Here is a 26,945-nt window from a genome sequence, read left to right on the forward strand (position 1 = left end):
ATAATGAACATATCCGTGTCAACGTGTGTGGTTGAACTTATAAATAATTGTCACAAAATTATTCACTCATTCTATGTTTTTATTTAACTTTTATTTATTTATTTTCCCTCTTTTATTTTATTAGTACGTGGACTCTTGCTGACAAATAGAATAATTATTTTATTTATATGTAATAATATGTAAAAAAAAAAGGTTTGTGGTGTGTGATGGAGAAGAAAAAAAAAAACAGAAGAAGTGTTAATTTGAATTGAAAAAAGAGTTAGGATTTTGGGCTGGGCATTGACCCCAAATCACATCATATCATCAAACACTCATATCATATGGGAAGAGCACTGTTACTCAACCACACCCACCTCTTCTCTCCCAAATCTCTCTTCCCACTCTCTCTCCGCCACCGCCCCACCGCCACCGCCACCGCCACCAAGAGGTTTTTCCATTTCTACCCCCCGCTTGCATGCCGCTCCATGGACCACTCTTCCATCGATTCCGTTACCCAACGCCTCAGCAATCACAATCTCCATAGCCTGAACCTCCAAGATCTCAAATGGGACCATTCCTTCGTCAGAGAATTACCCGCCGATCCTCGCTCCGATTCCTTTCCCCGCGAGGTTCTTCCTCCTTCTCCTCCCTCTCCATTTCCACATTTCCTATTCCTAATTTGTGCGCTTCTCCTTTCAGGTGCTGCATGCTTGTTACACCAAAGTATCACCATCCGTTCAGGTGGAAGACCCTCAACTCGTAGCCTTCTCCCGACCAGTTGCCGACCTACTCGATTTGGACCACAAAGAGTGAGTCAGTTCGTTGCTTACTCATTCATACCTTCTGTGTTTATGTTTCTTAGTTAGGTTGATCTTCAAATTTTTCATTCAATTGCAAACATACGTGCACTGTATATTACATGGATCAAATCTTTGCCTGAACATCATAGACACTTGTGTTCTGGGGTTTAGCCTCTAATTTCGGATAGTTATGTCGCTTATGAAGATTATTCATTACCATTTCTAAGGTTTTTCACTCGTCGCTATGTTTTTTTTTGTTTCGGTCTCTTTTGGACACCAAAGTCACGTGCTTTACTTGTGTACCAACTAACCATTTTTGTTTTTTGAGTTGCAGATTTGAGAGGCCAGATTTCCCCCTTTTCTTCTCTGGAGCATCGCCTTTAGTTGGAGCGTGAGTGCTGTGACTATGTCTGTGGGTTTTTAGGTCTGTCAATAATGCTACAAATGGCCGTGACTGTGATTGATTCTCTTGTTTACAGGTTGCCTTACGCTCAGTGCTATGGAGGGCATCAATTTGGCATGTGGGCTGGGCAGTTGGGCGATGGTAGGGCAATTACGTTAGGGGAGATACTGAATTCAAAGTCTGAAAGGTGGGAACTGCAACTCAAAGGAGCTGGAAAGACTCCCTACAGCCGCTTTGCTGACGGCCTTGCGGTGCTGCGCAGTAGCGTCAGGGAGTTCCTTTGCAGTGAAGCAATGCACCACCTTGGGATACCAACAACTCGTGCACTCTGTCTTGTGACCACTGGAAAGTTTGTCACTCGAGACATGTTCTACGAGTATGCTTGCTGAACTCTCACTAATGGCTTTATGGTATACTATTGTTAAAATGTCTCGAACTTGTTATGATTATTTTAAATCCCAGCCTCTGCTTAATTAGAGGATGACCAAGTTGGCAAGTTCTAATTTTTCAAAGGCCAAGGTTCAAAGAATTAAGGGCAGAATGATTCCTTTTTTCTTCTATACAACTTACATATAATGAAAATATTCTGTATCTTAGCATTTTTGGTAGGTCTTGAAATTTTACTGTCATATGCCATCCATAGTAGTTGAGCTTAGCTTGAATTTCAGTTTTATGCGATGAATAACTGGAATTTTACTTTGCTTTACGAATGTGTATCCTGTACATTTTAAAAATTGATTACATGAATAACTTGTTATTATTGCACATGTAGTGGCAATCCAAAGGAAGAACCTGGTGCAATTGTTTGCAGGGTCGCCCAGTCTTTTCTACGTTTTGGGTCATACCAAATACATGCCTCCAGAGGTGAAGAGGACCTTGGCCTTGTTCGTGTTTTGGCAGACTATACTATCAGGCACCACTTTCCTCATATTGAAAACATGAGTAAGAGTGAAAGCTTATCTTTCTCCACTGGCGATGAAGATCATTCTGTTGTAGATCTTACTTCAAACAAGTATGCAGGTATTGTTTTTTTTGTATGATCAATGGCAGTGACATTTTTACTTTAAAGATGTATAAACACTTTTGAGCGGTTATTTGGTACTTTGCTTAAATTGCATAAGCCGGGTTAAATAAACTAGCTGCTGCAACATAAACAGCAAAGTGACAAGTTATGGATTAAATAAACTAGCTGCTGCAACATAAACAGCAAAGTGACAAGTTATGGATTAAATAAACTAGCTGCTGCAACATAAACAGCAAAGCGACAAGTTATGGGAAAAAGTCACAAGACTACGTGTTTAAATAACCTTATTTTGGTGAAATAATTCCTTTATTTCTGTTGTCAGCTTCTCGAGAGCTTTAAACAAATCCCAAAAAAGAAAGATGTTTCCAAACATGGGGCGAATCCCTTTCATAGACTAGTTCCTGAGTTTCAGAACCTAATATATTACTAAAATAACCATAGGAGTTGAAACTTGATTTTACCGTTTAACCCAACATCCAAACTAGTGATTTTTTTGAGTCTTCAAGTTAAGCTCATCTCTTCTGGATTATAGTGCTGTCTTCATTATATTTTGATATTAAACTTGATGCTGACTATGTATCCCTTCTTTTTAATGGTGTTTTTTTGGTCAGCGTGGGTGGTGGAGGTTGCCGAGCGTACTGCTTCCTTGATTGCTAGATGGCAGGGGGTTGGTTTCACTCATGGCGTGCTGAACACTGATAATATGAGTATTTTGGGTCTTACAATAGATTATGGCCCATTTGGGTTTTTGGATGCTTTTGATCCTAAATTTACCCCAAATACTACAGATCTTCCAGGTCGAAGATACTGTTTTTCAAACCAGCCTGACATTGGTTTGTGGAATATTGCACAGTTCACAACAACACTACAAGCTGCTCATTTAATAGACGAAAAAGAGGCTAACTATGCCATGGAAAGGTAGTAGTAACACTTATGCTATCCTTCTTTTAACCTCAGAGGAGAAAATAGGATTGAATTGCCTTTGAATGTTTCACCTGATTGTTGGTTTGTTTCAGATATGGAACAAGATTTATGGATGATTATCAAGTTATAATGACAAAAAAGCTTGGCCTCCCTAAGTATAATAAGCAGCTGATTAATAAACTTCTTACCAATATGGCTGTTGACAAAGTCGATTACACAAACTTCTTCCGTACACTTTCAAATATTAAAGCAGACACAAGCATTCCAGATGAAGAGCTGTTAGTCCCACTAAAGTCAGTATTGTTAGATATTGGTAAAGAACGTAAGGAAGCATGGACCAGTTGGTTGAAAACATATATACACGAGGTACAGTTATTTCATGTATTTTCTTGGGGTTAAGTTACCCACTTGTAGTTAAAAAAATTATGTAGACTGATTATGAGCGATGATTGTGGCTTTTCTTCTCTCTATCTCTGGGTTTGCATATGCATGGCTTTTCTCAATAACTCCTGCCATTCTTGAAACTATGTCAATTTTCTGGCTTGGTAGGTAGTTATGTTGAACTTCTGGAACTCTTTTTTTTGCTTCTTTATGCTATTTTTGGGTTACTCATCCATTTGCAGAACCATACAATTTGTTCTTTGATTTCTTTTCTCGTGCTCAAAAGTTCTAGTTTGTTCCACTTGCATCACATAAATTGACTTTTAGATTACTTACCCTCCGTGGCTCATTTAAAAGTTTTAAGTGACAGAATTTTGGATCAATACTGGTGAAATTTATGGTCCATTTATCTTTAAGCCACCTGTTTGCTAGAGGCATACCCATTTGCAACTTTTTTCATTCAGATTTCAGAAGAACGAACAATGACACAGTTAATAGTTGACTTGACTTGCATATTATTGGGCTTTTGAAGTATTTTCATCAAATGTGTATACCTTCTAAAAATTTGGTTTAAGTGGGACTCTCATCATGGGCATAGTAACTGTGAACCTTTTCTTCTCACTGAACAAATGGGTAATGTTATACCAAAACAAAACACGAATGGGTAGTGCTACGAGGAAATTGCTGATATGATAAGAAGTTGAACTTCTTATGCCATAAGTTGCAGCAATAGTTCATGCACGATCAAATCAGTTGGCCAAGATGTCTTGTGCTTTTGTCATCTAACATCATTACTTGTGGTATTGCAGCTGTCTACCAGTGGCATTTCGGATGATGAAAGAAAGACCTCGATGGATCTGGTGAATCCTAAATATATACTGAGGAACTATCTCTGTCAGACTGCTATTGATGCTGCTGAAATCGGTGATTTTGGAGAAGTCAATAGGTTGCTCAAACTAATGGAACGCCCTTTTGATGAACAACCAGGAATGGAAAAATATGCTCGCTTGCCCCCAGCTTGGGCATATCGACCAGGGGTATGCATGCTTTCTTGTTCTTCTTGAGTCCTCTGCATGCTGAGGTAGAGAATATTCCTGATACCAGATATAGGTGAAAACTGAAACTGAAAAGGATTTACAGAAAATGAAAACACAAACACTAGGAAATAAGAGGAAAAAAAAAGTAGTGTGTTTGTATTATAGATTTAGTCTTTTACATGGTTGTTTTTTTCTTCTCATATTGTTTCCAAAAGACTGTCCCGAAGTATTGTATAACATGTACAATTCCATCACGATAGTAGCTGTTTCCAATGTAATAATTGGTGGAAGGGTTTGTTTGCGGGTTGGTTGTAATTTTAGTGTGAAAATTTGTTTGTAAAAGATGGAGAAAATAAGTGTTAAGGGAAACTAATTTTATTAAATGCATTGCGTTGGGATGAAACTTTAACTTTATGAAAAATCACAGGATTCCGTATAGATGATGGAGCAAATGGGAGAAGAAACAAATACTACGATATGACATTATGATTTAATATAAATTCACACCAACGTTGTTACATTGTTCATAATCTGAAATGGTTAAGAAGCAACTTACGAGAATAATTCAAATTAAGAAATACAAACGAAATGATAATTTTCATCTTGAAGAATGATTTAATGTTTTAAAATTGGGTAGATATAATTTATAAAGATTTATGCGTCAGAAAGTATGTAGTATGTTTTTTATGGTTATTTAAAAGGATCTGTTCTTTATTTATTTTTGTAATCATGATGGAGATTTTAAGTTTGTATTTTCAGAAAAAAACTAAAGTATTTTTTTTAAAATTGTGTTAAAATTATCAAAAATACAATAAATATGTTTTTGAATTCTACGCTTCACCCATACGATATTCAATATATCATTTATCATTTAAGAGACGAGCATATAATATTATATATCTATATATATATATATATATTATATGTTCTAAAAGCTTCTTAAAATTACAAATCTATATAATCCACTAAATCATGTTTTAAAGCACATGTAATATATTAAAATTGAAATTTGATCATTGTATTAGGATGAATATGCTTTTTAAGTTCTCAATTTATTAAGAACTGGTTTTTCATATAATTATATTTTCATATAATTCAGTTTATAAATCTTTACTATTAATTTATATAATTTATAATTATATTAATAACTGATTTTAATTATAATTTGTGTATTGAAAGACTTTCATTTTATTGTATTTAAATTTGTTAAAAAACTTGAAATTAATATAATTTGCTTTAATTTTTATATCAAATACAAGTATTTTTATGAAAATTAATTCTATTTGAGTAAGATAAAATCAGAACAAGTGATAAAGTTTATTTTTCAAAGCAATTTAGAACAATTATATATAATATAATAATATAATAAGATTCATTGGGAATTGCTCGCTAATATTGTTTATATTTGTAATATTTACAACGAGTAAATGAACAAAATGAAGAAGAGTGGAATTATAAATTTAAAATATAAACTAATTTTTCAATGGTTAGTAGACTTTTCATCACCCCTAAGCATATAAAGTTTAATGGTCAAATAAATAAGAAAAAAAATGAAGAGAGTTTCATATAATTTTCTTAATTTTTTCTGTTTAGATTTTCTGTATAAGACTAAAGTTTTTGATTGATTTTTTGTAATTTTTCCGTATTGAATTCTGAAATTTTATCAATAAATTTTTTATTTTTAGTTCTCTAAATAAATAAGAAAAAAATATCAATTTAAATATCCTAAAGATTTTAAAATTAAATATTTAAATAGAAAGAAAAAAAAGTTTTTTTGGACACATTAATGGTAGAGGACGAACATTTTTTTTTGAGGAAAGATGAAACAAGGCCCATGAAGCACTGAACGCTGCGTTTCATTACCTAATAAATTGGGTATTTGGGTTAGGGATGAGTCTCTTCTCTCGTTACCATTAGGGCGGCTAGGGTTTTACTTATCTATTTTTCCTCTGTTGTGTTCTGTTTTGTTTCTTAGTATACTCTTCTGTTGTGAGAAATTAACATGGAAGAATTGGTTTTGATGAGTTGAGATTGAGATTGAGATTGAGTTGGCATAACACATAATTTGGGTTCTGGATTGAAGAGGGATCGGTGACGAAAATGGCAAGCATGAACCCTTTTGATTTGTTGGGTGATGATGCAGAGGACCCATCTCAGCAAATTGTGGCTGAGCAGCTCAAGGTTGTCACTGCTGCTCCCAAGAAACCTCAGGCTCAGCCCAACAAACCTGCTCAGCTTCCTACCAAGCCACCTCCTCCTTCTCAGGCTGGTCTGTTATCTTCCCTTTTTTCTTTCATTTTTGCATCGGAATGTGCAATCTAATGTGTTCTTTTGTGTTTTTCTTTCCGTTTGAAATGTTTGTGCATGCACTCCTTCAATTTGCATCTGTGATTTGATTTTCTTTCTGCAACTTCCGTTTTTTGTATTTGGTTACGGTATAAATAAAGTGGACACTAAGGGATGATAATCTCATTATGAAGATCGGTATCCTTGGACTCAGAGTAGTTGTTTCCAGACATAATATTTTGTTTTACCTTGGCTGAACCATATTGGTATATTGGTTTGGCTCCCAAGGGTTAACACCACCCACTAACTCTTCCTTATCTTGACTCAGGTTTTGTTTCCAGCTATAAAAAATTTCTGCAATTAAGCTGTATTCCTTAAGCTTTTGATTTAACCGAGTTGAATGGTGTTGTGTGGTCATGTAACCCACCCTACCTAGTGGGATAATTCTTTGTTGTTGTTGGCACATTGGGGCTTTGAAGTTCTTTTAATGGATGGAATATTTAGTTTTAGCTTATTCTTAATACCAATATTTCAATAGTTGACAAATTTAATTCAATACACATGGTTTCTTTTATGATCGTCCCTGAAGTTTTTTGTTTGTTTTTGTTATTGTCTGCTATCCTAATTCCTGAGTGCTCTCAGTTGATTTGTTGTTCATTCGTGTTTTTTATATTAATTTTCCTTCTCTTGTAATAGTGAGGGAGGCAAGAAGTGACTCTTCACGTGGTGGGCGTGGTGGTGGACGTGGAATTGGACGTGGTCGGGGCCGCGGAGGTAGTGGTTTCAACAGAGAGTTCTCCAATGATGAGAATTCCTTTACTCCCAATGCTGGTCAAGGTGCTCTTGATGGAGAGAGTGGGAGGGCCTCAGAAAGGTCTGCCTATGGTGGGCCTCGTGGTCCTTATCGTGGTGGCCGTGGGGGACGTGGAGGTTTTGGTGATGGGGAAGCTGGTGAAGATGGGCAACCACGGAGAGTCTATGAACGTCGCAGTGGGACTGGACGCGGGTAAATGTGATACTTGTAGCAGATTTCTGGGTTGTTAGATTGACTTTTGGCTCTTGTATTGATATAACTTGTTTTATATGCAGAAATGAGTTGAAACGTGAAGGTTATGGGAGAGGAAACTGGGGACTACAAACTGATGAGCTTGGCCAGTAAGGGCTTTTTTTTTTTTGAGATCCTACACTTTCATACTTCTATTGACAACCCTCTATACATGATTTGTGTTTAATACTATTTTGATGAATATTTATTGCTTGTTCCTTTTGCTTTTTTGAATTTTACTTAGGGCCACTGATGAAATAAATGAAACTGCTAAGAATTTTAGTGAAGTAAAGCCTTCAGGTGAGGATGATGTTGCAGCAGATGGAAACAAAGAGAATCCTGCTAATGAAGCTGAAGAAAAGGAGCCTGAGGATAAGGTGATTGTTCAATTTGGTTTCAAGTTCTCTGATTTTCTCTTCATCTGCTTCTGTATATCGTTAATGTTTTATTTTTAACATTATCTGTAGACAAGTTTATTTCAATTATAAATGACGTTTTATGAAATCGTCACTGCATGTGATCATGGATGTGAAGTGAGTTATAAGTTGTAGGAATGATAATCCAATCAAGTTTAGCTTTGACTTTAACCTATGGGTTCTCACTCATTGCTTAGAATGCGTTATTCTTCATTTGTTTTTGTACTACAGTTATTTCTGTGCACATCTAAACTTTAATCATGGGTTTTGAAAATTCCTGTGATTATTCACTCGTTATTTATACTTCCTTTCACTTTGAAAATTTATATTTTTTCTTTCCAATTTTAGGTTACATCTTCTACTGTGTCTGGAAGGTGTCAATGTGTATTTTCCATTCTTTCGTTTCTTAACAATTTACTCTTTTATTTTTATGATTGTATGTGAAATTCCTTAATTAACGCTGGTTTGTTTAAGTTTTATAGCTGAATTGTATTTTTCCTTTTGGATAGGAAATGACTCTGGAGGAATATGAAAAAGTACTAGAAGAGAGAAGGAAGGCTTTGCAAGCACTTAAAACTGAGGAGAGAAAGGTAGATACTAAAGTTTTTGAATCCATGCAGCAGCTGTCAAACAAGAAAGACAACTTTGACATCTTTATTAAGCTGGTGAGGTTTTTGACTTTACGTTTCCATTATTTTAGTTTGTAATGTTCATATTTAATTTGTTGTATAGCTGATGATATCCTTGACACTTGTAATTTTTCTATTTTGAAGGGATCTGAGAAGGACAAGCGCAAAGAGACTCTTGAGAAGGAAGAAAAAGCCAAGAAGGTGTGACTTTGTTGCTTTTGTCTTATCTTTGCTGGTAAATTACGTTATTTCTGCATGGCTTAAATTGTTATTTATGGTCAAGGCTTGTATTTGTCTCTTGATTTTATTTTACTGTTTGTTGAATGTATTGTATGGTTTACAGGTGGAAACCAAAGTTATCTTATTGCACCCTAAAAATTACTTTTATGAATGTATTTGTTTTTGTTGTTTTTGCTTCCATTTCATCCTTGTATTGGTCTGTAATATTGGGAACCTTACATGTAATAAATTTCTTAATTACTTTTGAGTATTGTGCACATGACCATGAATTTCTTGTCTTTCACATCTAATACATTTTGTTGACTTTTTCCCCATTTTGTTTATTGGATTTCATGCTACTAGTCTGTCAGCATCAACGAGTTTCTGAAGCCACCAGAGGGTGAAAGCTTCTATAGTGCCGGTGGGCGTGGCCGCGGACGCGGTCGTGGACGTGGTGCAAGAGGTGGTTTTGGTGGCTATGCAACTGCTAACGTTACCGCTCCATCAATTGAAGATCCTGGGCAATTCCCTACTTTGGGTGTCAAGTGAGAATTTCAGTACTGTGCTGACATTTTTATGTACCTTGTCTCAATTTTGGTTCTCTGCTTTGAAGCAGGAAAAAGAACTATGGTAATTGGATTTCCTGTATGGGCAGGTTTTTTTATTTAATTTAACGTCTTAAAATGTAAATTTAGATTGTTTCTTTGTGCCCTTATTTCCTTAGATAGACGAAACGCATCCTCAATTGTTATGTTTTACTTTTAGTGTCATTTTGCATTCTGGCGTAGACAATGCTGGACCCCTCTCCTTTCCTCATATTTTAGATTCAACACGCATGTTTTTCTTCAATCTTTTTTATTCGTATCAAGAACAACTCAAGATCCATGCCAAAAATATCTTTGAGTTTCATCTATTAGTTAAGGTTCTCTGTTCAAAACCAGACAACACGGTGAGCGTTTAAAAGGATTTTGTTGTTTATCAATGATTTAGTTGTCATCAGGGACTTGTTGTAACACAGGCTTGCTATAAAAAATTAAACATTCATATACACAAATCTTTATTATCAAGATTATATGTATTTTGTGTCCAAATTAGAAGTTCAGTTTCTTTATTTTCAAGATTATACGTATTTTGTGTCCAAATTAGAAGCTCAGTTTATAGTATGAGAAGCTCTGTACTTGCATACTCTTATTTTCTGATGTGTCTTCGTTTGCTTTTATACTTTCCACTTTTGTACTGATAAAAAACTCTTTTGTGGCACTATTTTGAAAAGTGACACTGGCAGTGTCTGTTTCAGCTGGCCAAGTTTGTAATACTTCTATTGTATTTGTTTTCTTTGAAAAACATAATTGCTTATTTGATATGGTTTTTTTGAAAACATATTCTATTTCACTGGGACTTTTCATGCGTATTTTGTAATATGATTTTTTTTAGCAAGATTTTGGTATAAGTTTTCCACATTTACTAATTATTATTATGTTTATGTATATGTTTATTACATTATTCTTTTTACTTTATAGTTTTCTCACTTATTTTCCATCTCTATTTATGTATATGTATAATAACCATTCAATTCTATATATGAGAAACTAAATTACATATACACACTTAAAACGTGTATATATATATATATCACTTTGTAATCATTATTTTTAAAAGTCATCAACGATGAATTGTGCTAATTAGTGTTAAAAGTTATACTCCTCGTGACTATTTAAGTCATAATATATATCATATTAGAAAAATGATATTAAATATAATGCAATTTATTATATTTAATTTAATTTGCGCTTGATAAATAATTTGAAGGCAACGAAATGAAATTTACGTAGACCACACTAAAACGTAGGTTGACGTTATTACACATACACATGTGTTTCAATTTTATTAAAGAGACCAATTTCTTGTGCTTTTTAAATTTGACGTGGTTCATAAAAAGAAAAATTATAATATTTACAATTTTATTTCAGAATAAAAATAGAATATTGAATAACATATAAGAAAGAATATCATGAATTTATTATAGAGACTGAACTAGTTATGTCCAACAAAAACAAAAATAGTTGCAGTGAGAAAGAATGATGCAATAAATCTGAGTTCACACAATCATCGTTTGATATTATTAACATCTTCTCCCAAACTTAACTATCTATACTCTATTATTAACATCTTAATATTTAACAGTATTTGATATGAGAGAAAGCTACTATTCCTCCAAATTCTGTGTTTATGTACTGCATTTTGCATGCATGCACCAACGCATAACGTAAGAAATAATGTTCCTATAGTACTATTCTACACTTCATATATTAATTAAATTCATTTGTTTCTCCATGCAGGTAGGTAGCTGCTGAAAATAACACCACCTTCCTGCTTTCATGGACATGACCATTTCAGCCACCATTTTTGTCAGTTGCAATTAATGAAGAATTAGATTTGGGTTGTCTGGGTTGCTGTGGTAACTGAGTTACGGAAACATAGGAATATGAAGATTTTTAAAAGCGGCATGATCTAATCATGTAAAAAAATTTACTATGGTATGATGTAAGGTATGGTCATGGGTAATTTTTAAAATCTGTAGATAAAATTTTTCGTATTCTAATTGATGTATCTGTCAGAATTTGATAAGTGATTTTTTTCAGGGTGGAATTTTATTTTAAAGGGATTTTTTCGATTGTCAGACATGTTATGTTTCTATTGGTGAAAAAAAATTTAGAGTTGTATAAAGGTTGAGACATGCCTAAAATATTTTTATTTTATTTTATTTTTTATAAAAAATGAGTGGAATTAATTGTAGAAGGAGATGAATTGAATGGTGAACTAATAATGATGACAAGCATTAACTTCTGAACAATAAAAGTGCTCTGAAACCAAAGACTGCTATTGTGTTTCTCTCTATCTTTGGGTTAATCTTCACACAATCATTTTCCACCTCAAACATAGTCATGCATTATTTTTATTTAAAAAAATTCTCTCATTATTTGTATTGTAAAATTATATATTTTTTTATATTAATTAACTTTGGGATAATCGAATTTGAGAATGTAAATCTTTCTTACTATATATATATGAAAGGGTGATATTTGGGAAATATCATTATTACACAATGTGATACTTGTTTTTTATTCAGAGTATTATGCATATGGTTGAATAAAAACTTCAATAATATTTTGTAAGTGAAGAAAATAATAAGGAAAAAAAGTATATAATAAACTTTTCCATAAACTAAAATTAATTCTCAAATTACTTGATTTTATGATTCACGTTGTTTATAAGATTTAGTATGTTATTTGAATGAAAATGTAATTAACTTAATACGGTTAATTTCAGATTAAATATAAAATATTAAAAACTTAAAACTAGATTAATGTGTTTTCCCAACACTAATCGGATTAAATTTTAATTTTTCACGTTCTTCGCTTTTAAATTTGTTTCACCCTTAAATTGAAATACTCAAATCTATTCCTACTTTTTTTTATCATCTTTAATTGGAAAATAACAAAAATTTATTGTATATAATATTTTAATCCTTACATTAAAAACAGTTATGGTTATTCAAAATTTGTATGGATATGTTTTATCGAAATATGTTAATGAATATTTTTGCTCTTAAACAATTTTGAAAATTTAAATTACAAAATTTTATAAATTGCACATTCTATTTTCCAATAATATTGAAAAAAGGGATACCCATATGAATAATTATTCCTACTTTTATAGAGGCCCCTTGTGGATGTGATTTATTTCTTTTAAAAGATTTGATGGGATCATCATTCCTTTTCTTCAGACCCTACTTAATATATAAATATGAATTAAAATATATATTTGTTAGGATAATTTTTATTTTAGTCACATCACTTAACTTAGATTGATTATAACTCAAACAAAAGAAAATCTACTATATAAAGACTAGCTAATTTTTACTATATAAAAAAATTGTAAAAACCATTTTTGAATAAAGCATATTATACCTAATATAAATTTTTATTTGTGACATATTTTTGTTATACATATTCATTTAAGTTATGTCTGACATATCATTTTAATTAGTTTCTATTTTTTTAGTAGTTACTTGCAAACAAACATTTTTTATTAAATTGTAGTGCTTTTTAAAAGGGTTATTGAATGGAGAGTTTTAAGGCGATATTTTACACTTTTTTGAACTTTTATTTTTTTCTTCCTAATTGATTTAATTAAAATTGAAGTCTTTAAAAAATAAAAGTATTTTCTAGTATTTAAAATACTTTTTTTTAATTAAGTTATTCATGTTTGATTTTGTTGTTTACTAGATTGATAAAATATTGATATTGTATTGTCATTTTATTGTTGTCTTTATATTTTTTAATTGAATTTATATTATTTGATCTTGACATTAACTAGACTTTTACCATTATCTTGCATATATGTTTTGAGATGCTTATTTTTTAGTATTTAATTTAAAAAATGAAACAATATTATTTTTACTAAAAATAATTAGCATTTTTAATTTTATTTATTTAAATTTTTTATTATTCAAGTTTGTTGTATTATGTTTGAGATTAGAATGGATGATGTTATTGGTCAAAATTTCAATCTTTTATTTATGTATTTCTTGTTAAAAGTTGTTGAATACTACAAAATAGGTTAAGGTTATTCTTTCTCCCTTCTATTAAAATAATATTTTTTAAAATTAAAAAAAAAATCAAACGATAAAAATTGAATTAAAAAAATTAAATATTTTAAACTTTCAATAAGACTTTTAATCCAAAGTTGATTAGAACTTAAAATTTATTTTTTATAAAGTGAGGTTATATATATTTTTTCCTTTTTCCTTTTATAATTTTTTATTTATAGATAATTTTTGGAAGATGGAAATAAAAAGGTAAAATTTAAGAAGCTAAAAGTGTATGTGAAAAAGGTTTTACAAGAAGAGGTGTGACTTGTAGCAGAGGATCAAAGCCGCAACACTGAAAAGTGAAACATAGCTGTGAAGCTATAACGTAAGACACTGTGTAATTACCGTGTCAGTGTGTAAGAAACAGTGACAAAACTACAAACAAAAAAAATTAGTAGAACAAAAAATAACATAGAAACAGTGAAATACAATTAATGATGAATCATGTCAAAGCACTGAAACATTATAAAAATGGGAAAATGAAAAATCATTAGTTCTTAGAAGCACAACAAGAACCGATCCTTCTTCTCTCTCTCATCTACTTCTCTTCCTTTCACTTTAATCCAACAATAATAATTATTCACCAAAAAAAACGTTCAACAGATACCATCATCATTCATCATCATCATCATCACCCACATCATCAGAATTCCAAGGTGGGTTCCCTTCATTCTCTGCCACTATTTGGTAGCATCAGTGAAAAAACAAAACTTTCTTCATTTACTTTTGCAGTTACTCTTCTTGAGATTAGATTTGGTATTTTCTTTTATATTGGTTTGGGCATCCATCGGGGGTTGCTGGGTTGGTGTCAAATTAGTCTTTTGCTTGTCAAAGTTTGCTGCTTTGACTTTTTGCACTTTTTATCTGTGAGTTTTAGCTTGTGGGCACACTGGCTTGTTCCGAAGTCTGTGCTCACCCAAGTTGGTTTTTTAGTAGCTTGAGCTACTACAGTTGAGTGTTCTTTCTTCAACGGTTTCAGATTTGTTTTCTGCTAGTGGCCCTGTAAGACCAGGAATTCTCTAGATTTGAATTGTTTCAAGTCTGTCTTTGTCAAAGTTGAGTCTGCTGGTTACCCTTCATGGGAAAAAGCATGTGAAGAGTTTCTTTTGCAATTGATGTTTTGATTTGGAGTCCTTTTGCTAGTCTGCTTCCAGTGAAGAAAAGACTGTGTTTTTTATTCTGTGATGGGTTTCAGGTCTTGAATTTTGTTGGGCTGCAAGGTTATTATTGAAATATGATGGTGTGTGTGGAGTAGAGCCTGTGTTTGTGTAGAAGATGAGAAGGGAACAGCAAGAGGGATGCCGAGCTTCAATTCACAATTGCCCAATTCCAATGCATGGTATATTTCCTCTTAGTATTAGATTTAATAATCTAGGTAGAAGCCTTCATAACTTTTGATTCTGTCCCATTTTATGAAATGCTGCTGTGTAGTTTCCCCAACCTAAATTTCTTCTGTTCCCATGTCGTTACACCTTCATTGGATATTTGGATCATTGTCCCAGCAACATAGGACATTCATTGTAAGGGGAAAAAACTTCTCGGAGCAATGTTCCAGTTTTTGATTTTTGAATCCATCAAGTTTAGAAGACTTAGGTTTTATGTGCTGTTTGTTTGTCTGAAAAGAAGGACCTGAGCTGATTTGTGCTTGTCTGTTAGCTGAATCTGATGTATGGTTTTTTTCAGCTGTACAGAGGGAAGCACAGTTGATTCTTTTCGTGTGTCTGACTTTGATCAATCAGTTGGATATCGCATAGAGGATGCTGTTGCCTTGAGTGGAAGTAAGTATTCTTATTGTTGGAGATTCTGCATTCTCTAAAACATGCCAGAAATGGGGGTATGCTATTGTCTTCTCTGCTCAAGCAAAAGCTAGCACCACCTTAGTGTATAGTGTAGTATTATTATAGTGCTGGATATGCTTCTGTTATGACATGTGTGCAATAGGATAGAAGCAGTTTCTTTGCTGCAATCAGTTAGCTTGTAGAAAAGAAATTTTGGCTTGCCCAAGTTATGAATATAAGGTAGTGTGGTTCATTAGTGAGTAATATGTATTGTTCCTCTAATTGTGATTTTCTAATTACTAAAAAACCAACACCACAGCACGTTGTTTCAATGTAATTCATTTTGAATATCAAAATTTACTATTATTAAATTATCTTATTTTGGTGAAAAATAAAAATAAATCAGATGTGATACCAACTTATCAGTTGTGAAAGATTACAAGTCTCCAATCTCATGGTTGTAACACGGATATTAAAAACCAAAGGCGGGGAAAGTCGTATTGGTAAAAGATAAAATGTAATCATACACTATCAATTTGGTGGAGCAAAAGAAAGAGTTAGAGGATTTAGTTACCGTATGTAAAAGGAACAAGAGAGATTAGTAATATGGTGAGTTTGATTGAGTTATAATTTGAACTCTAGATTGAGTTTAATATACAATGGATGATTGAGATTTGTTGAACAAGATATCTCCAGTTAAAACAAAAAACAAGGAGAGGATCTGAATCCTAAAGAAAATATACATTTAAAAACTTATCAATTATCTCTAACATATTGTCAATTGTTTATGCTTGATAAGAGGAGGATTAGGGTATTTTAAAGTATTTCTAAGTGTTATGTGGCACAAGAATAAAAAAGAACATGTAATTAGATTAGATTTGTTTTGGAGATCCTACATTCTCTAAAGATGTGACTAAAATAGAGCATAAGTAGGAACACACATTAGCTTATAAGTTGGTTTTGTAGTGTTGAGTTTGATTTAAACCACATTTTAAGATTGTTTCAGAGTTTATCCTAATAATTATTAGTGCGCGTATTGTGTCATTCGATGTTAACTTGCTTTTGGACTACCTATAATATCTAGTTCTAAGAGGGTAAAAGATGGAGAATTGTGTAAAAAGTATTTCGTTAAAGGTATTATTGTGAATAAGTCTAACATGTTTCTTAAACTTAAAATACCTCTTCTCATTTCTCATCAGTGATCTTTATTTTAATTCTCCCTATTTTATAAGAATCCTTTTGTTAGCAAAATTTTATTGGATTATACAGTTGTTGATACCCGTCAGTGTGTAAGTTTTCATAATCTCACCAATTGCATGACCACGATAACATTGATAAACACATAGGGAAGTGCTGTGAAAGATAAAATAGAGAGTAGTAATACATCCACAGATGCACACATGTTAAAATATATAGTGGGCTTTTACTATTGGCTAAAGAACTAGATATCTAAGTTTATAATCTGACTAATCAATTCTTTCTATTCTTGGTAAAGTGTAATCTTTTCTCCACCTTTTCATTCTCTGATAATGTTATCTGATATGTGATTCAGACTCAATTTTTGACTCACTTAAAGTAAGTAGCCAAACAATTTCTCGAGGTCCTGTTCTACTTGGTTCCTTTGATAATGTGAGTTTTTCTATTTCTTGTTATCTATTAAACATTCAGCTTGGTAAATTAGGTGATTGCGGGCTACTTAAAACATAATTAACTATTTTACATTTCTTTTCTTTTCTCGTTTCAATTTAGTCGCCAACTTCACTTGACAAAAGCCCTTTAACAAACCAAACAGAGCGGGGAAGCTTGCAATTCCAAAAGTTCCACTCATCAAATTTGGTTACTGGTGATAAAGAACACCGGGAAGAGTTTGCCATGGCTGATGCTAGTCCTAGAACTGATATTTCTACAGATGCTGACACTGACGATAAGAATCCACAGGTGAAGTTTCTTTTTACCTTCTATGCAATTTTCTCCTTGGTTTTGAACCTATTGAACTCATCATCAAGGATTCAACTTTTTCATTTTTTTCCTTTAAAGTAGAGGTTATTTAGTCCACATTCCTTACAATCTGACATTTGAACATTCCATGTGTACAGTTTGATAGAAGTCATGCCCTTGTTGCTGCGGCTTCTGACTCCAGTGACAGATCAAAGGATAAATCAGATCAGAAGGTAAAGTATATTTTGAACAGTTAAATGACCATATTGGTCCCTCCAATTATATATAGCATCAAATTGGTCATCTGAAGTTGCAACATCTAGTTGATCCTTAAAGAACTAAAGGATGCCATTAATAAACATTGTAGTATCAATATTGATGTCAATTTATAGATGGAGGACCACAGTAATATTGTGTATACCATTTAAGGACCAAAATAAATGTTTACTCTATTTTAAATTATTGTGCGGTCAATATCTAAAATTTTATATCAATATTTGTTACTTGATCATTGGTTTGTTAATTTGTCGCAGACTCTCCGCAGGCTTGCTCAGAATCGTGAGGCTGCAAGAAAAAGCCGACTGAGAAAGAAAGTAGGAATGTGTACTTTTTTGTTAATATTTGTTGTTACAAGTGATTATCTGTTTTGTTCTTTCTCCATATAAATATTTGTATGGCTTCATTGTAACTCAAATACAGACTATATATTCTCATCTGTGGTTGTATGCATTTGAATGATCAGTTTGGTCTACAGATTATGTAGGCCTGCTTGCAAACTGAGAGTGCCATGGATATTGATTACATTCAAGTGATAGTATAATATATTTTTTAATAGAAAAATCAATTTTGTCAAAGGGAAAGGTGGAAAGAACAACTAGAGGTAGAATAAGATATCCTCCAAAACGGAAAATTGTAGGTAGAACAAGGAATATGAAAATAATCAAGAATTCAGCAAGACTGCTCCTGGCTGTCTGTGCTTAATTCTCCCACCGGCTTCTCAACAATGCAGCTGAAGTATACTTCCTTTTATGGTGAGAAAATACACATAAAATGTGTACAACTTTCTTTGAGCTCTGACTAATTGAAACATATATTTTGGTAACTAAATATTGTGATTACTACATTCAATACCCTCTGTAATGTTATATATATCTATGGCAGTTATCTAGATGTTTCTTCTTAACTGCACTTGGAAGGGAACTTGTAAAATGATAAATATGGATGTTCAACCTTTATAGAATAGAGTGCTTTGGAATAGTAATTAGTTATTTGTAATGCGTATATGGCTTGTAGTGGAACCCTCTAATACTTGTACAGTTTTTATTTGTTTGATCTCTTTGATAGATTTTAGAAATAACTATGTTTGCATCACCCCACTTGGCCATTAAAATGCAAGACTTGATACCAAAATGTTATTACTCCACAGGCTTATGTTCAGCAGCTGGAAAGTAGTCGTTTAAAGCTGACCCAACTGGAGCAAGAGCTTCAGCGAGCTAGGCAGCAGGTAGGGTGCAATTATTCCTTGGAATTAGTTTATGTTCTCCTTTTTAGTGAAAACTTTGCCAACCATGCTCATATTCAATTTAAACTCAAATCTCTGGTTTATTTTCCTGCAGGGAGTCTTTATATCAAGTTCAGGTGATCAAGCGCATTCAATGAGTGGAAATGGTATCCCTCTTTCTAAAATATGTTATTCAGACTACAAGTTTTAATATCAAAATGTCTATAACTTGTGTCTTATGTTGTACCAAACTATTTCAAGAATGTTTAAATTTCTCATTTCTCATCTGTTACATGAGATAATCCGTAACTATGTTTTTTTTTTTTGCAGGGGCCATGGCATTTGACGTAGAATATGCAAGGTGGGTGGAAGAGCAGAATCGACAAATTAACGAACTAAGAGCAGCTGTAAATTCTCACGCAGGTGATACAGAACTCTGCATGATTATCGATGGTGTAATGGCACATTATGATGAGATCTTTAGGCTGAAGGGCAATGCAGCTAAGGCTGATGTCTTCCATTTGTTGTCTGGCATGTGGAAAACACCAGCTGAGAGGTGTTTCCTATGGCTTGGTGGTTTTCGGTCATCTGAACTCCTCAAGGTGAGCTGATTGTGACCCTTTAGTTTATTGTTCTAATGGTTTGTTGAAAGATATTATGGCTTTTCCAAGCACTAGTTTTTCATTGTAAATTATTAAACTATTGGGAAGAGAGAGACATTGAGTTGAGATCATGTATTTCTAAGACAACATGGATACTTTATTTTTATTGAGAAAACGAAATCAATACAATAAACAGAAGAGGTTTGATTTCCTCTAACAATAAAGAAATGATACGGAAATAAATAAAAACAGTTCTAATAATACATATATAATCTAGATATATTTTACTATATAGGATCTGCTACTTATTTCTATAATTATAATAGTAACATATAGATAAAAATCTCCTACTGTTTTTTTGGATAATCATAAGATACCAAACTTGTTTTAACCTGAGAGTTCTGTAAAAGAGAATACATGCATTAAGGGTTGACATTTTGCATCTATATTTATGGTTGCTTTCTGACATTGCTGGTTGATGTAGAATTTAAAATGTTGGACTTGGGATTCTTATTATTGTGCTAGGAGTTTTATTATGTTAGGACTTTAAGACTGTTAATAGATTTGTATTACACTTCTACTTGCTAGAATACTAGTATAAGTATGTTTGTTTGGATACTCTGCCAAAAACCAATCATTATATCATATTTGTATCATTCAGATTCCTATTACTCTCTTCTCTCCTTTTATACATGTTTCACATATTAGTTTGTCACTGGATGTCTCTCCAGATTTTCATCTCTCTCTGTCTAGGGACATATGTTCTGTTACAAGTGACACTATAGTCAAATTTTAAGTACCAATGCCTACACATATTTTCTCTGATTTCAGTAAGAACTCGAGTTCTAGCAGGCTCCTTGTTTCATTCAGAACTTATTTAAGGGCCTGTCAAAAATCTAATGAAGTATGCTAATTAGTAATTTTAGCTAGCAAAGGTAGAGTTGATATATGTAGATAAGTTAAATGATAACCTGATTGTTTATTTAATGTGTTTGGTCCCTTGTGAAATACTAAATTTGAGACTTAATATGTGGTGTGGTTTGATTGTCCCAAATGAGTATTTTGCTCATCTCTTCAAAATTTAGTAGTTTGAGCCTTGCTTGACAAGAGTGGCATGAATTTGGTTGCAGCTCCTGGTAAATCAGTTGGAACCTCTGACGGAGCAGCAGTTAGTGGGTATCACCAACTTGCAGCAATCTTCCCAACAGGCAGAAGATGCATTGTCTCAGGGCATGGAAGCATTGCAGCAGTCCCTTTCGGAGACATTATCCACTGGATCACTGGGCTCCTCTGGTTCATCAGGCAATGTGGCAAATTACATGGGTCAAATGGCTATGGCCATGGGCAAATTAGGGACACTCGAGGGCTTCATTAAGCAGGTAAACCTTTTCTTACTCACATATAAACAATCAATTGAAGTGATTTTTACCATTCTGGTGCAATTTCACTCATTAATTATCAAAATGGGTAAGTCGTGTTCAGTTGAAATCTGATACACTGAAGTCGTGCCAGGCATGAAGTCGTGCCAGGCATGAAGTCGTGCCAGGCATGAAGTCGTGCCAGACATGAAATCGTGTCAGGTATGAAGTCGTGTCAGACATGACTTACCCATTTTGGTAATTTTTTAAGATTTTATCCATTTTGATGATTATCTTGTGAAATTTCACCAAAATAGTAAAAATCTCTGAATTGAGTATCTTAGAGACCACCAACCTTTGAAGTAGGAAGTAGAAAACCTTTGAAGTAACTAATTTGTGTGGTGGTGGTTTGAAGGCTGACAATTTGCGGCAGCAAACACTGCAACAAATTCATCGGATACTGACAACTCGGCAATCGGCTTGTGCACTGCTTGCAATACATGATTACTTTTCCAGGCTGCGTGCTCTCAGCTCTCTTTGGCTTGCTCGCCCAAGAGACTGATACATGGATCATTTTCCTCATTTTCCTTTTTCACTAACTTATAATCTACAAACTTTATTCTATTTTCTTCATTACTAATGTAGCAATATTCTCCATTGTAACGTGCTTCAAGAGATTACATTATTTTACACACAATACTTCAAATGTCGTCTTCTCAAGCAAAAGAACTGCAAATTAAAAATCATCCGTTTATAATTGCGATTTGACCAATACAATTTCAAAAATACATAGTTATCAACATTTCAACTCAAAATACTAACCCTTTTTCAATATATTATTTATTTTATATTCTTTCTCTCAAACGTTAAAGAAGACTAATTCTCCCTGCACTAGATCACAATTGATTTGCACCCAACACTTGTATAGAAAATGTCTATTTTATCCTTAAACTTTTGGATATCTATATCTGCGACACAACTAAGCATATGATCATCCGCAGTAGAGGAATGTTTCCTGGACGAACACAACTAAGTCAGTTCTGTATATACAAGTATATACAAATTCAAGAATTGAAATGTGTCTTCTAGATATGATCATCCGCTATGAATGTTTTCTGGACGAGATCCTTTTTTTTTTCATTTCAAATTGGGAAAAGGTGACAAAAACAATTTTTGGTTTTAAAAAAAAGATGGTGCAGATCAACACAATTGATGTGGTGCAGGGAAAATTAGTCTTTAAAGAATCAAAAGCCACTCTTTTTATTGTAAAGTAAAAAAAAAAAGTGTTTTCTTAAAGTTTTTTTAACATGTTTTTTCCCTATCATTTTCAATTTCTTAAAGTCCACATTTGTGACATAATAATACAATGATGAGTGTGGAGAAGGGAAACCCAACAAAAACAAAATACTAAGTACTTTCAGAAAACAACAGCCACATGTAAATTAAATTTTTTTAATCACATGTAAATTTATAATCTTATTCTTTACATTATTAAATATCCTTATTACATGACTTATAAATTTTAATAAATTATTTTTACACATCCACATCTAATCCAAACAGATTCATTTTCTGATAACATCTAATCCAAACAGATTCATTTTCTGATACATAGACAACCTCAATGTTCCTTGTAATCCTCAGAAAACATAGACAACCATATTATGGAAAGTGGATTAGGGTAGGGAAGTGGCATGACTAGTGTCGGAGTCAGATGATAAGAACAGCGAAGAGATAATTGGAAATATTAATATAAGAAGTGGACAACACCAAACAACAACATGCAATGGAATGGAATCACTACATCACCCTTCTCCTGTCATTTTCAGAGTGTGGAATGAATTCTAAGTGTTTGTGATTTGGTCTCAGTGTCTCACCCTCATCTGGGTCGATTAAGGTTCAACCCTTTTGGCCACGCACGCACGCCAACATGACCATCACCACCATAACTCATTCCATTCCGGGAAGCTCAGGGTATCTGGACATATACCCAGAGAGGAAAGTCTCCCTCTTTAAAAACCCTTACATTATAGGACTCACTTCTGTGGCTAGCATTGGTGGATTGCTCTTTGGCTACGACACAGGTACCTACTTCAAGATCAATTTATTCTCATGTTATTTTAGGATATGCTTTTTCTTCACCTTTTGTTGCATTGCAGGTGTTATTTCAGGGGCCCTTCTCTATATTAAAGATGATTTTGAAGCCGTCAGACACAGCAATTTTCTACAGGTACTATACCAATACCTATCATCCAACTGTTTCAACCAACTTTTCATATTTGACCATTGAATCCTACAAAATTAAGAATGCTACTGGTGTATTTTGATTTTGCTTTTCTACTGGGCAGTGTCAGTTGTGTGATTGTGGTACTACAATTAGGGGTGGTTGCTGCAGCAATGCCTGCTTTTTAATTTTCCTCTTCTGAAGTGGGTGTCAGATTTTTTTGTCTGATGAAAATACACTAAGTAAAAGATTTTAAACCCATGCTTTCATAATGTAATGGATACCTCCGCCAAAATTGGATTGAAGATACAAAATATTGGCTGCAGTTAGTTTTTGCCTCCATCCTTGCGTGCAGCTCTCGTGTATGGGTATTGTCATCTCATATACTCTGTTTCATTCCCCTTCTTCTCAGTTGCAGCACCATTGAAGCATATGGCCACTTGGTTACCAATCTACAAGAGCAATCATGTATCCAGTGAACAATATAAAGGAACATGAGTGTACGAAATTGGTATCTTCTCCTTGTACTCCTGAGGTCTAATTTGTTTATGATCTCCAGCATGCAAGGCATTTTGTTTTTTTTCCACATTATTTAAAGCACTGTAATTTGAATTTTGAATCAGGAACGTTAGGAACTTACGTGAATAAAATGTTACTTATGACGACTAGAGTTGGAATTTTTTAAAGTCATATGAAATCAAACCACCATGGAGTCACCTTTGTTGCTCCCATGCATAGACTGTTAAAAGAAAATACTCCTCTGTCTTTTCTAATCAATGTTTACGAAAGTCAGCATTAGAAATCATTGAAGCTAGACCTGAATGCAAGATTTTTTGCATTTATTAATTCTACAGGCTTTGGAAACACAAGTAAATTTGCAGGGTTTTAATCTTGTTAAAAGGAGGAGAGTGAGATCAAGGACTGAGAGGGATCTCATGGCGAATAATATCTATGATAATTTACTGGTGTAAAGAGTAAAAAATGCTTCATAACAATTCATCTATTCCCCTCCACCCCCAACCTATCAATCCTGTACTGTCCCTGGGCATGTCAGAGTTGAATTAAACGGTAATTTAGGTTGAGAGGTAGGGCTAAGGCTTGAGTAAGTCCTCTGTTCTGTTCTACCGCTTCTGCAATTTCTGCTGACACCTCAGAGGAATATAAATTAAGAGGGTGGAACTGGTTTCCTATAGTGATGCTGCTTTCCATTAAAGATCAGGACGAGATCACACAAAACATGAATTTTTCATTCTGAATGAAACTTCAGGGTGGTTATGTATCACAAAATAAAATTTATATATTAAATTCAAATGGGTGAAAAAAACAATTGGCTAATTCTCATTGTAGCTGTCTAATTGTATTGAGTTGCAGGAAACAATTGTCAGCATGGCGGTGGCAGGTGCAATTGTTGGGGCAGCAGCGGGTGGTTGGATTAATGATGCTTATGGAAGAAAGAAGGCAACCATCATTGCAGATGTTATCTTTACCCTGGGAGCAATTGTCATGGCCGCCGCACCGGATCCTTATGTTCTCATACTTGGCCGTGTTTTTGTAGGTTTGGGTGTGGGTATAGCTTCTGTCACTGCTCCTGTTTATATTGCAGAATTGTCACCTTCAGAAATAAGGGGAGCATTAGTAAGCACAAATGTGCTCATGATAACTGGTGGACAGTTTCTTTCCTATCTCATAAATCTTGCTTTTACACAGGTTCTTTTTCCATGCTTTGTTTTTCTTCACTTCTCGTAAAATAGAAATAATATCAATTATCCAGAGCTGTTTTGTATCCAATTTAACAAGTTCATGCACAATAAAGGGTAAAATTCAGTTTCTTCCATGTGAGATTTTTCCACCAATGATTTGAACTCCATCACTCCTCTTTTCACTTTTCTCCAATATAGTTAGTGTTTCTTCTTGTTTACCATGTACATTTCTGAGGGAATCAACATGTGAAATCGTGGACATCTCTAACTAGCCCCCTCAATATACAGAAAAAGAGAATAGGCATAGCAGAATAGGAATAGGCTCAAAATATCATGTTCCTGTTTCTGAGTCGGGGGTATCATTTCAATGACTGCCCATATTCTTAATCAAGCAGGTCCCAGGAACGTGGCGGTGGATGTTGGGAGTTTCGGGTGTGCCAGCAGTAGTTCAGTTTTTCCTTATGCTCTTACTGCCTGAATCCCCCAGATGGCTCTTCATGAAGGTTGTATAATTGTTTTATGTTTAGATTGAAAGTTATTTCATTTATATAAATCTTTTCTTCCATGTGCAGAACAGGGAAGAGGAAGCCATTTCTGTGCTAGCTAAGATCTATGACTTTGCTCGTTTAGAGGATGAAGTTATTTTACTTACTACTAATTCAGAGAGAGACCAACAAAGAAGGGATAATATCAGATATCGGAATGTTTTCAAATCAAAAGAAATTAGACTTGCATTCCTTGCTGGAGCCGGATTGCAGGTGAGAAAAACTTTATATCTAGAGGCAATGAGGTGCCAAAACCTAACTTCCCTTGCTATCAAAAGGTTGAAAGGCATAATAACTGTTGTTTGAACATGCTATTACTTTGAACATGCAAAATGAAATATCTTCTTATATATCATCCCATTGTTGCACAGGCATTTCAGCAATTCACAGGCATCAACACAGTGATGTACTACAGCCCAACAATTGTCCAAATGGCCGGCTTTCGCTCCAACGAGTTGGCTCTTCTTCTCTCTCTGGTGGTTGCTGGCATGAATGCTGCTGGAACAGTTCTTGGCATTTACCTTATTGACCATGCAGGGAGGAGAAAATTGGCCCTATTTAGCTTAGGAGGGGTGATAGCGTCTCTGATCATCTTGGCCTTCTCATTCTTTAACCAATCATCTGGAAGTAGTTTGTATGGGTGGCTTGCAGTTCTTGGTTTGGCACTATACATTGCTTTCTTTGCCCCAGGGATGGGACCTGTGCCTTGGACGGTTAACTCAGAAGTATACCCTGAAGAATACCGAGGGATGTGTGGAGGCATGTCTGCTACTGTGAATTGGGTCTCAAATCTCATTGTGGCACAGTCATTTCTGTCGGTTGCTGCAGCTGTTGGCACTGGTCCTACTTTCTTAATTATTGCTGTTATTGCTGTGCTTGCTTTTGTGTTTGTGCTTGTCTATGTTCCTGAAACCAAGGGGTTGACGTTTGATGAAGTGGAGCTGTTATGGAAGCAGAGAGCTTGGGGCAACAACCCTGAAGATGCTCAAAGCCTTTTTCAGAATGCAAATCATTCCTAGGAATGCAACCATCTGTGTGTCCTTCTGCAATCATTCAGTATATGCTACAACTGATACACTCATACTATACATTATTTTTTGCACACTGTATATTAGTTTTGATGCCACGAGTTTGCACTCAAACTTGGCCCACACACCACTTTTGTTTCATACCATTGTCATTGTTCCTTGGACATTATGTTAAAAATGTAATCTTTGTAATGCATTCTTTACCATTATAATGTAATTTCACTTATAATTATTAAATTTGGTGAAAATTTTTTAAAAAATTATCAAAATGTTTCGTAAATCAGAGACTTTGAACCAGAGACCTCGTTCGTAAAGTAAATCATCGCACCTACCGTCCAAGTAATTGGGAGAGAATCAATAAATTCTTTTTCGGATTCATCCTTCTCGAACGCAGATTCATCCTTCCTGAACGCAGCATACAACAATTCGTTGTATTACACTCTTCAAGTGTGTTTGTTCCCCCTCCTTCTTTAC

The 26,945-nt window shown here is 33.9% G+C and overlaps 4 protein-coding genes across 15 annotated transcripts; all 4 read left to right on the forward strand.

The window, feature by feature from the left end:
- Nucleotides 1-25: 25 nt before the first annotated feature.
- Nucleotides 26-4,931, forward strand: LOC137827652 (selenoprotein O). The gene is made up of 8 exons (XM_068633870.2): nucleotides 26-608; nucleotides 679-788; nucleotides 1,114-1,170; nucleotides 1,259-1,558; nucleotides 1,955-2,202; nucleotides 2,818-3,124; nucleotides 3,223-3,496; nucleotides 4,321-4,931. Exons 1-8 carry the CDS (start codon nucleotides 321-323, stop codon nucleotides 4,573-4,575), a joined length of 1,839 nt encoding a protein of 612 aa, XP_068489971.1. The 5' UTR covers nucleotides 26-320; the 3' UTR covers nucleotides 4,576-4,931.
- A 1,411-nt stretch (nucleotides 4,932-6,342) lies between these two features.
- On the forward strand, nucleotides 6,343-9,992 carry LOC137830142 (RGG repeats nuclear RNA binding protein A). Its single transcript, XM_068637305.2, has 7 exons — nucleotides 6,343-6,817; nucleotides 7,531-7,840; nucleotides 7,924-7,989; nucleotides 8,124-8,256; nucleotides 8,805-8,960; nucleotides 9,069-9,125; nucleotides 9,507-9,992. Exons 1-7 carry the CDS (start codon nucleotides 6,649-6,651, stop codon nucleotides 9,690-9,692), a joined length of 1,077 nt encoding a protein of 358 aa, XP_068493406.1. The 5' UTR covers nucleotides 6,343-6,648; the 3' UTR covers nucleotides 9,693-9,992.
- A 4,259-nt stretch (nucleotides 9,993-14,251) lies between these two features.
- Nucleotides 14,252-21,717, forward strand: LOC137828312 (transcription factor TGA2.2). 10 transcript variants are annotated; one of them, XM_068634822.2, is made up of 12 exons: nucleotides 14,252-14,453; nucleotides 14,993-15,136; nucleotides 15,489-15,575; nucleotides 17,128-17,204; nucleotides 17,325-17,513; nucleotides 17,672-17,746; nucleotides 18,047-18,106; nucleotides 18,940-19,017; nucleotides 19,130-19,181; nucleotides 19,345-19,616; nucleotides 20,747-20,995; nucleotides 21,390-21,717. In XM_068634822.2, exons 2-12 carry the CDS (start codon nucleotides 15,073-15,075, stop codon nucleotides 21,534-21,536), a joined length of 1,350 nt encoding a protein of 449 aa, XP_068490923.2. In that variant the 5' UTR covers nucleotides 14,252-14,453; nucleotides 14,993-15,072; the 3' UTR covers nucleotides 21,537-21,717. The 10 variants fall into 10 exon arrangements, with proteins under 10 accessions (XP_068490923.2, XP_068490925.2, XP_068490928.2 ...); XM_068634824.2 differs by having other exon boundaries at nucleotides 14,255-14,453; nucleotides 15,481-15,575; XM_090305119.1 differs by having other exon boundaries at nucleotides 14,297-14,453; nucleotides 15,481-15,575; nucleotides 18,047-18,544.
- Nucleotides 21,718-22,531: 814 nt separating this feature from the next.
- Nucleotides 22,532-26,708, forward strand: LOC137828311 (inositol transporter 1). 3 transcript variants are annotated; one of them, XM_068634820.1, is made up of 6 exons: nucleotides 22,532-23,058; nucleotides 23,134-23,204; nucleotides 24,570-24,905; nucleotides 25,294-25,401; nucleotides 25,471-25,656; nucleotides 25,815-26,708. In XM_068634820.1, exons 1-6 carry the CDS (start codon nucleotides 22,905-22,907, stop codon nucleotides 26,460-26,462), a joined length of 1,503 nt encoding a protein of 500 aa, XP_068490921.1. In that variant the 5' UTR covers nucleotides 22,532-22,904; the 3' UTR covers nucleotides 26,463-26,708. The 3 variants fall into 3 exon arrangements, with proteins under 3 accessions (XP_068490921.1, XP_068490922.1, XP_090161243.1); XM_068634821.2 differs by lacking the exon at nucleotides 22,532-23,058 and adding an exon at nucleotides 23,611-23,709 and having other exon boundaries at nucleotides 23,131-23,204; XM_090305117.1 differs by lacking the exons at nucleotides 22,532-23,058; nucleotides 23,134-23,204 and adding an exon at nucleotides 23,611-23,698.
- Nucleotides 26,709-26,945: the final 237 nt, after the last annotated feature.

This window comes from Phaseolus vulgaris, chromosome 7, assembly GCF_051622355.1.
Source record: "Phaseolus vulgaris cultivar YP4 chromosome 7, ASM5162235v1, whole genome shotgun sequence".
Taxonomy (NCBI): Eukaryota; Viridiplantae; Streptophyta; class Magnoliopsida; order Fabales; family Fabaceae; genus Phaseolus; species Phaseolus vulgaris.

Coding starts and splice junctions, on each gene's coding strand:
- LOC137828312 (XM_068634822.2), top strand. CDS start 15,073: ATGAGAAGGGAACAGCAAGAGGGATGCCGAGCTTCAATTCACAATTGC. Junction 15,576..17,127: donor TGCTGTTGCCTTGAGTGGAA/GTAAGTATTCTT, acceptor TATGTGATTCAG/ACTCAATTTTTGACTCACTT. Junction 17,205..17,324: donor TACTTGGTTCCTTTGATAAT/GTGAGTTTTTCT, acceptor GTTTCAATTTAG/TCGCCAACTTCACTTGACAA.
- LOC137830142 (XM_068637305.2), top strand. CDS start 6,649: ATGGCAAGCATGAACCCTTTTGATTTGTTGGGTGATGATGCAGAGGAC. Junction 7,841..7,923: donor CGCAGTGGGACTGGACGCGG/GTAAATGTGATA, acceptor TTTTATATGCAG/AAATGAGTTGAAACGTGAAG. Junction 7,990..8,123: donor CAAACTGATGAGCTTGGCCA/GTAAGGGCTTTT, acceptor AATTTTACTTAG/GGCCACTGATGAAATAAATG.
- LOC137828311 (XM_068634820.1), top strand. CDS start 22,905: ATGACCATCACCACCATAACTCATTCCATTCCGGGAAGCTCAGGGTAT. Junction 25,402..25,470: donor CCAGATGGCTCTTCATGAAG/GTTGTATAATTG, acceptor TTCCATGTGCAG/AACAGGGAAGAGGAAGCCAT. Junction 25,657..25,814: donor TTGCTGGAGCCGGATTGCAG/GTGAGAAAAACT, acceptor ATTGTTGCACAG/GCATTTCAGCAATTCACAGG.
- LOC137827652 (XM_068633870.2), top strand. CDS start 321: ATGGGAAGAGCACTGTTACTCAACCACACCCACCTCTTCTCTCCCAAA. Junction 609..678: donor CCGATTCCTTTCCCCGCGAG/GTTCTTCCTCCT, acceptor TTCTCCTTTCAG/GTGCTGCATGCTTGTTACAC. Junction 3,125..3,222: donor GCTAACTATGCCATGGAAAG/GTAGTAGTAACA, acceptor GGTTTGTTTCAG/ATATGGAACAAGATTTATGG.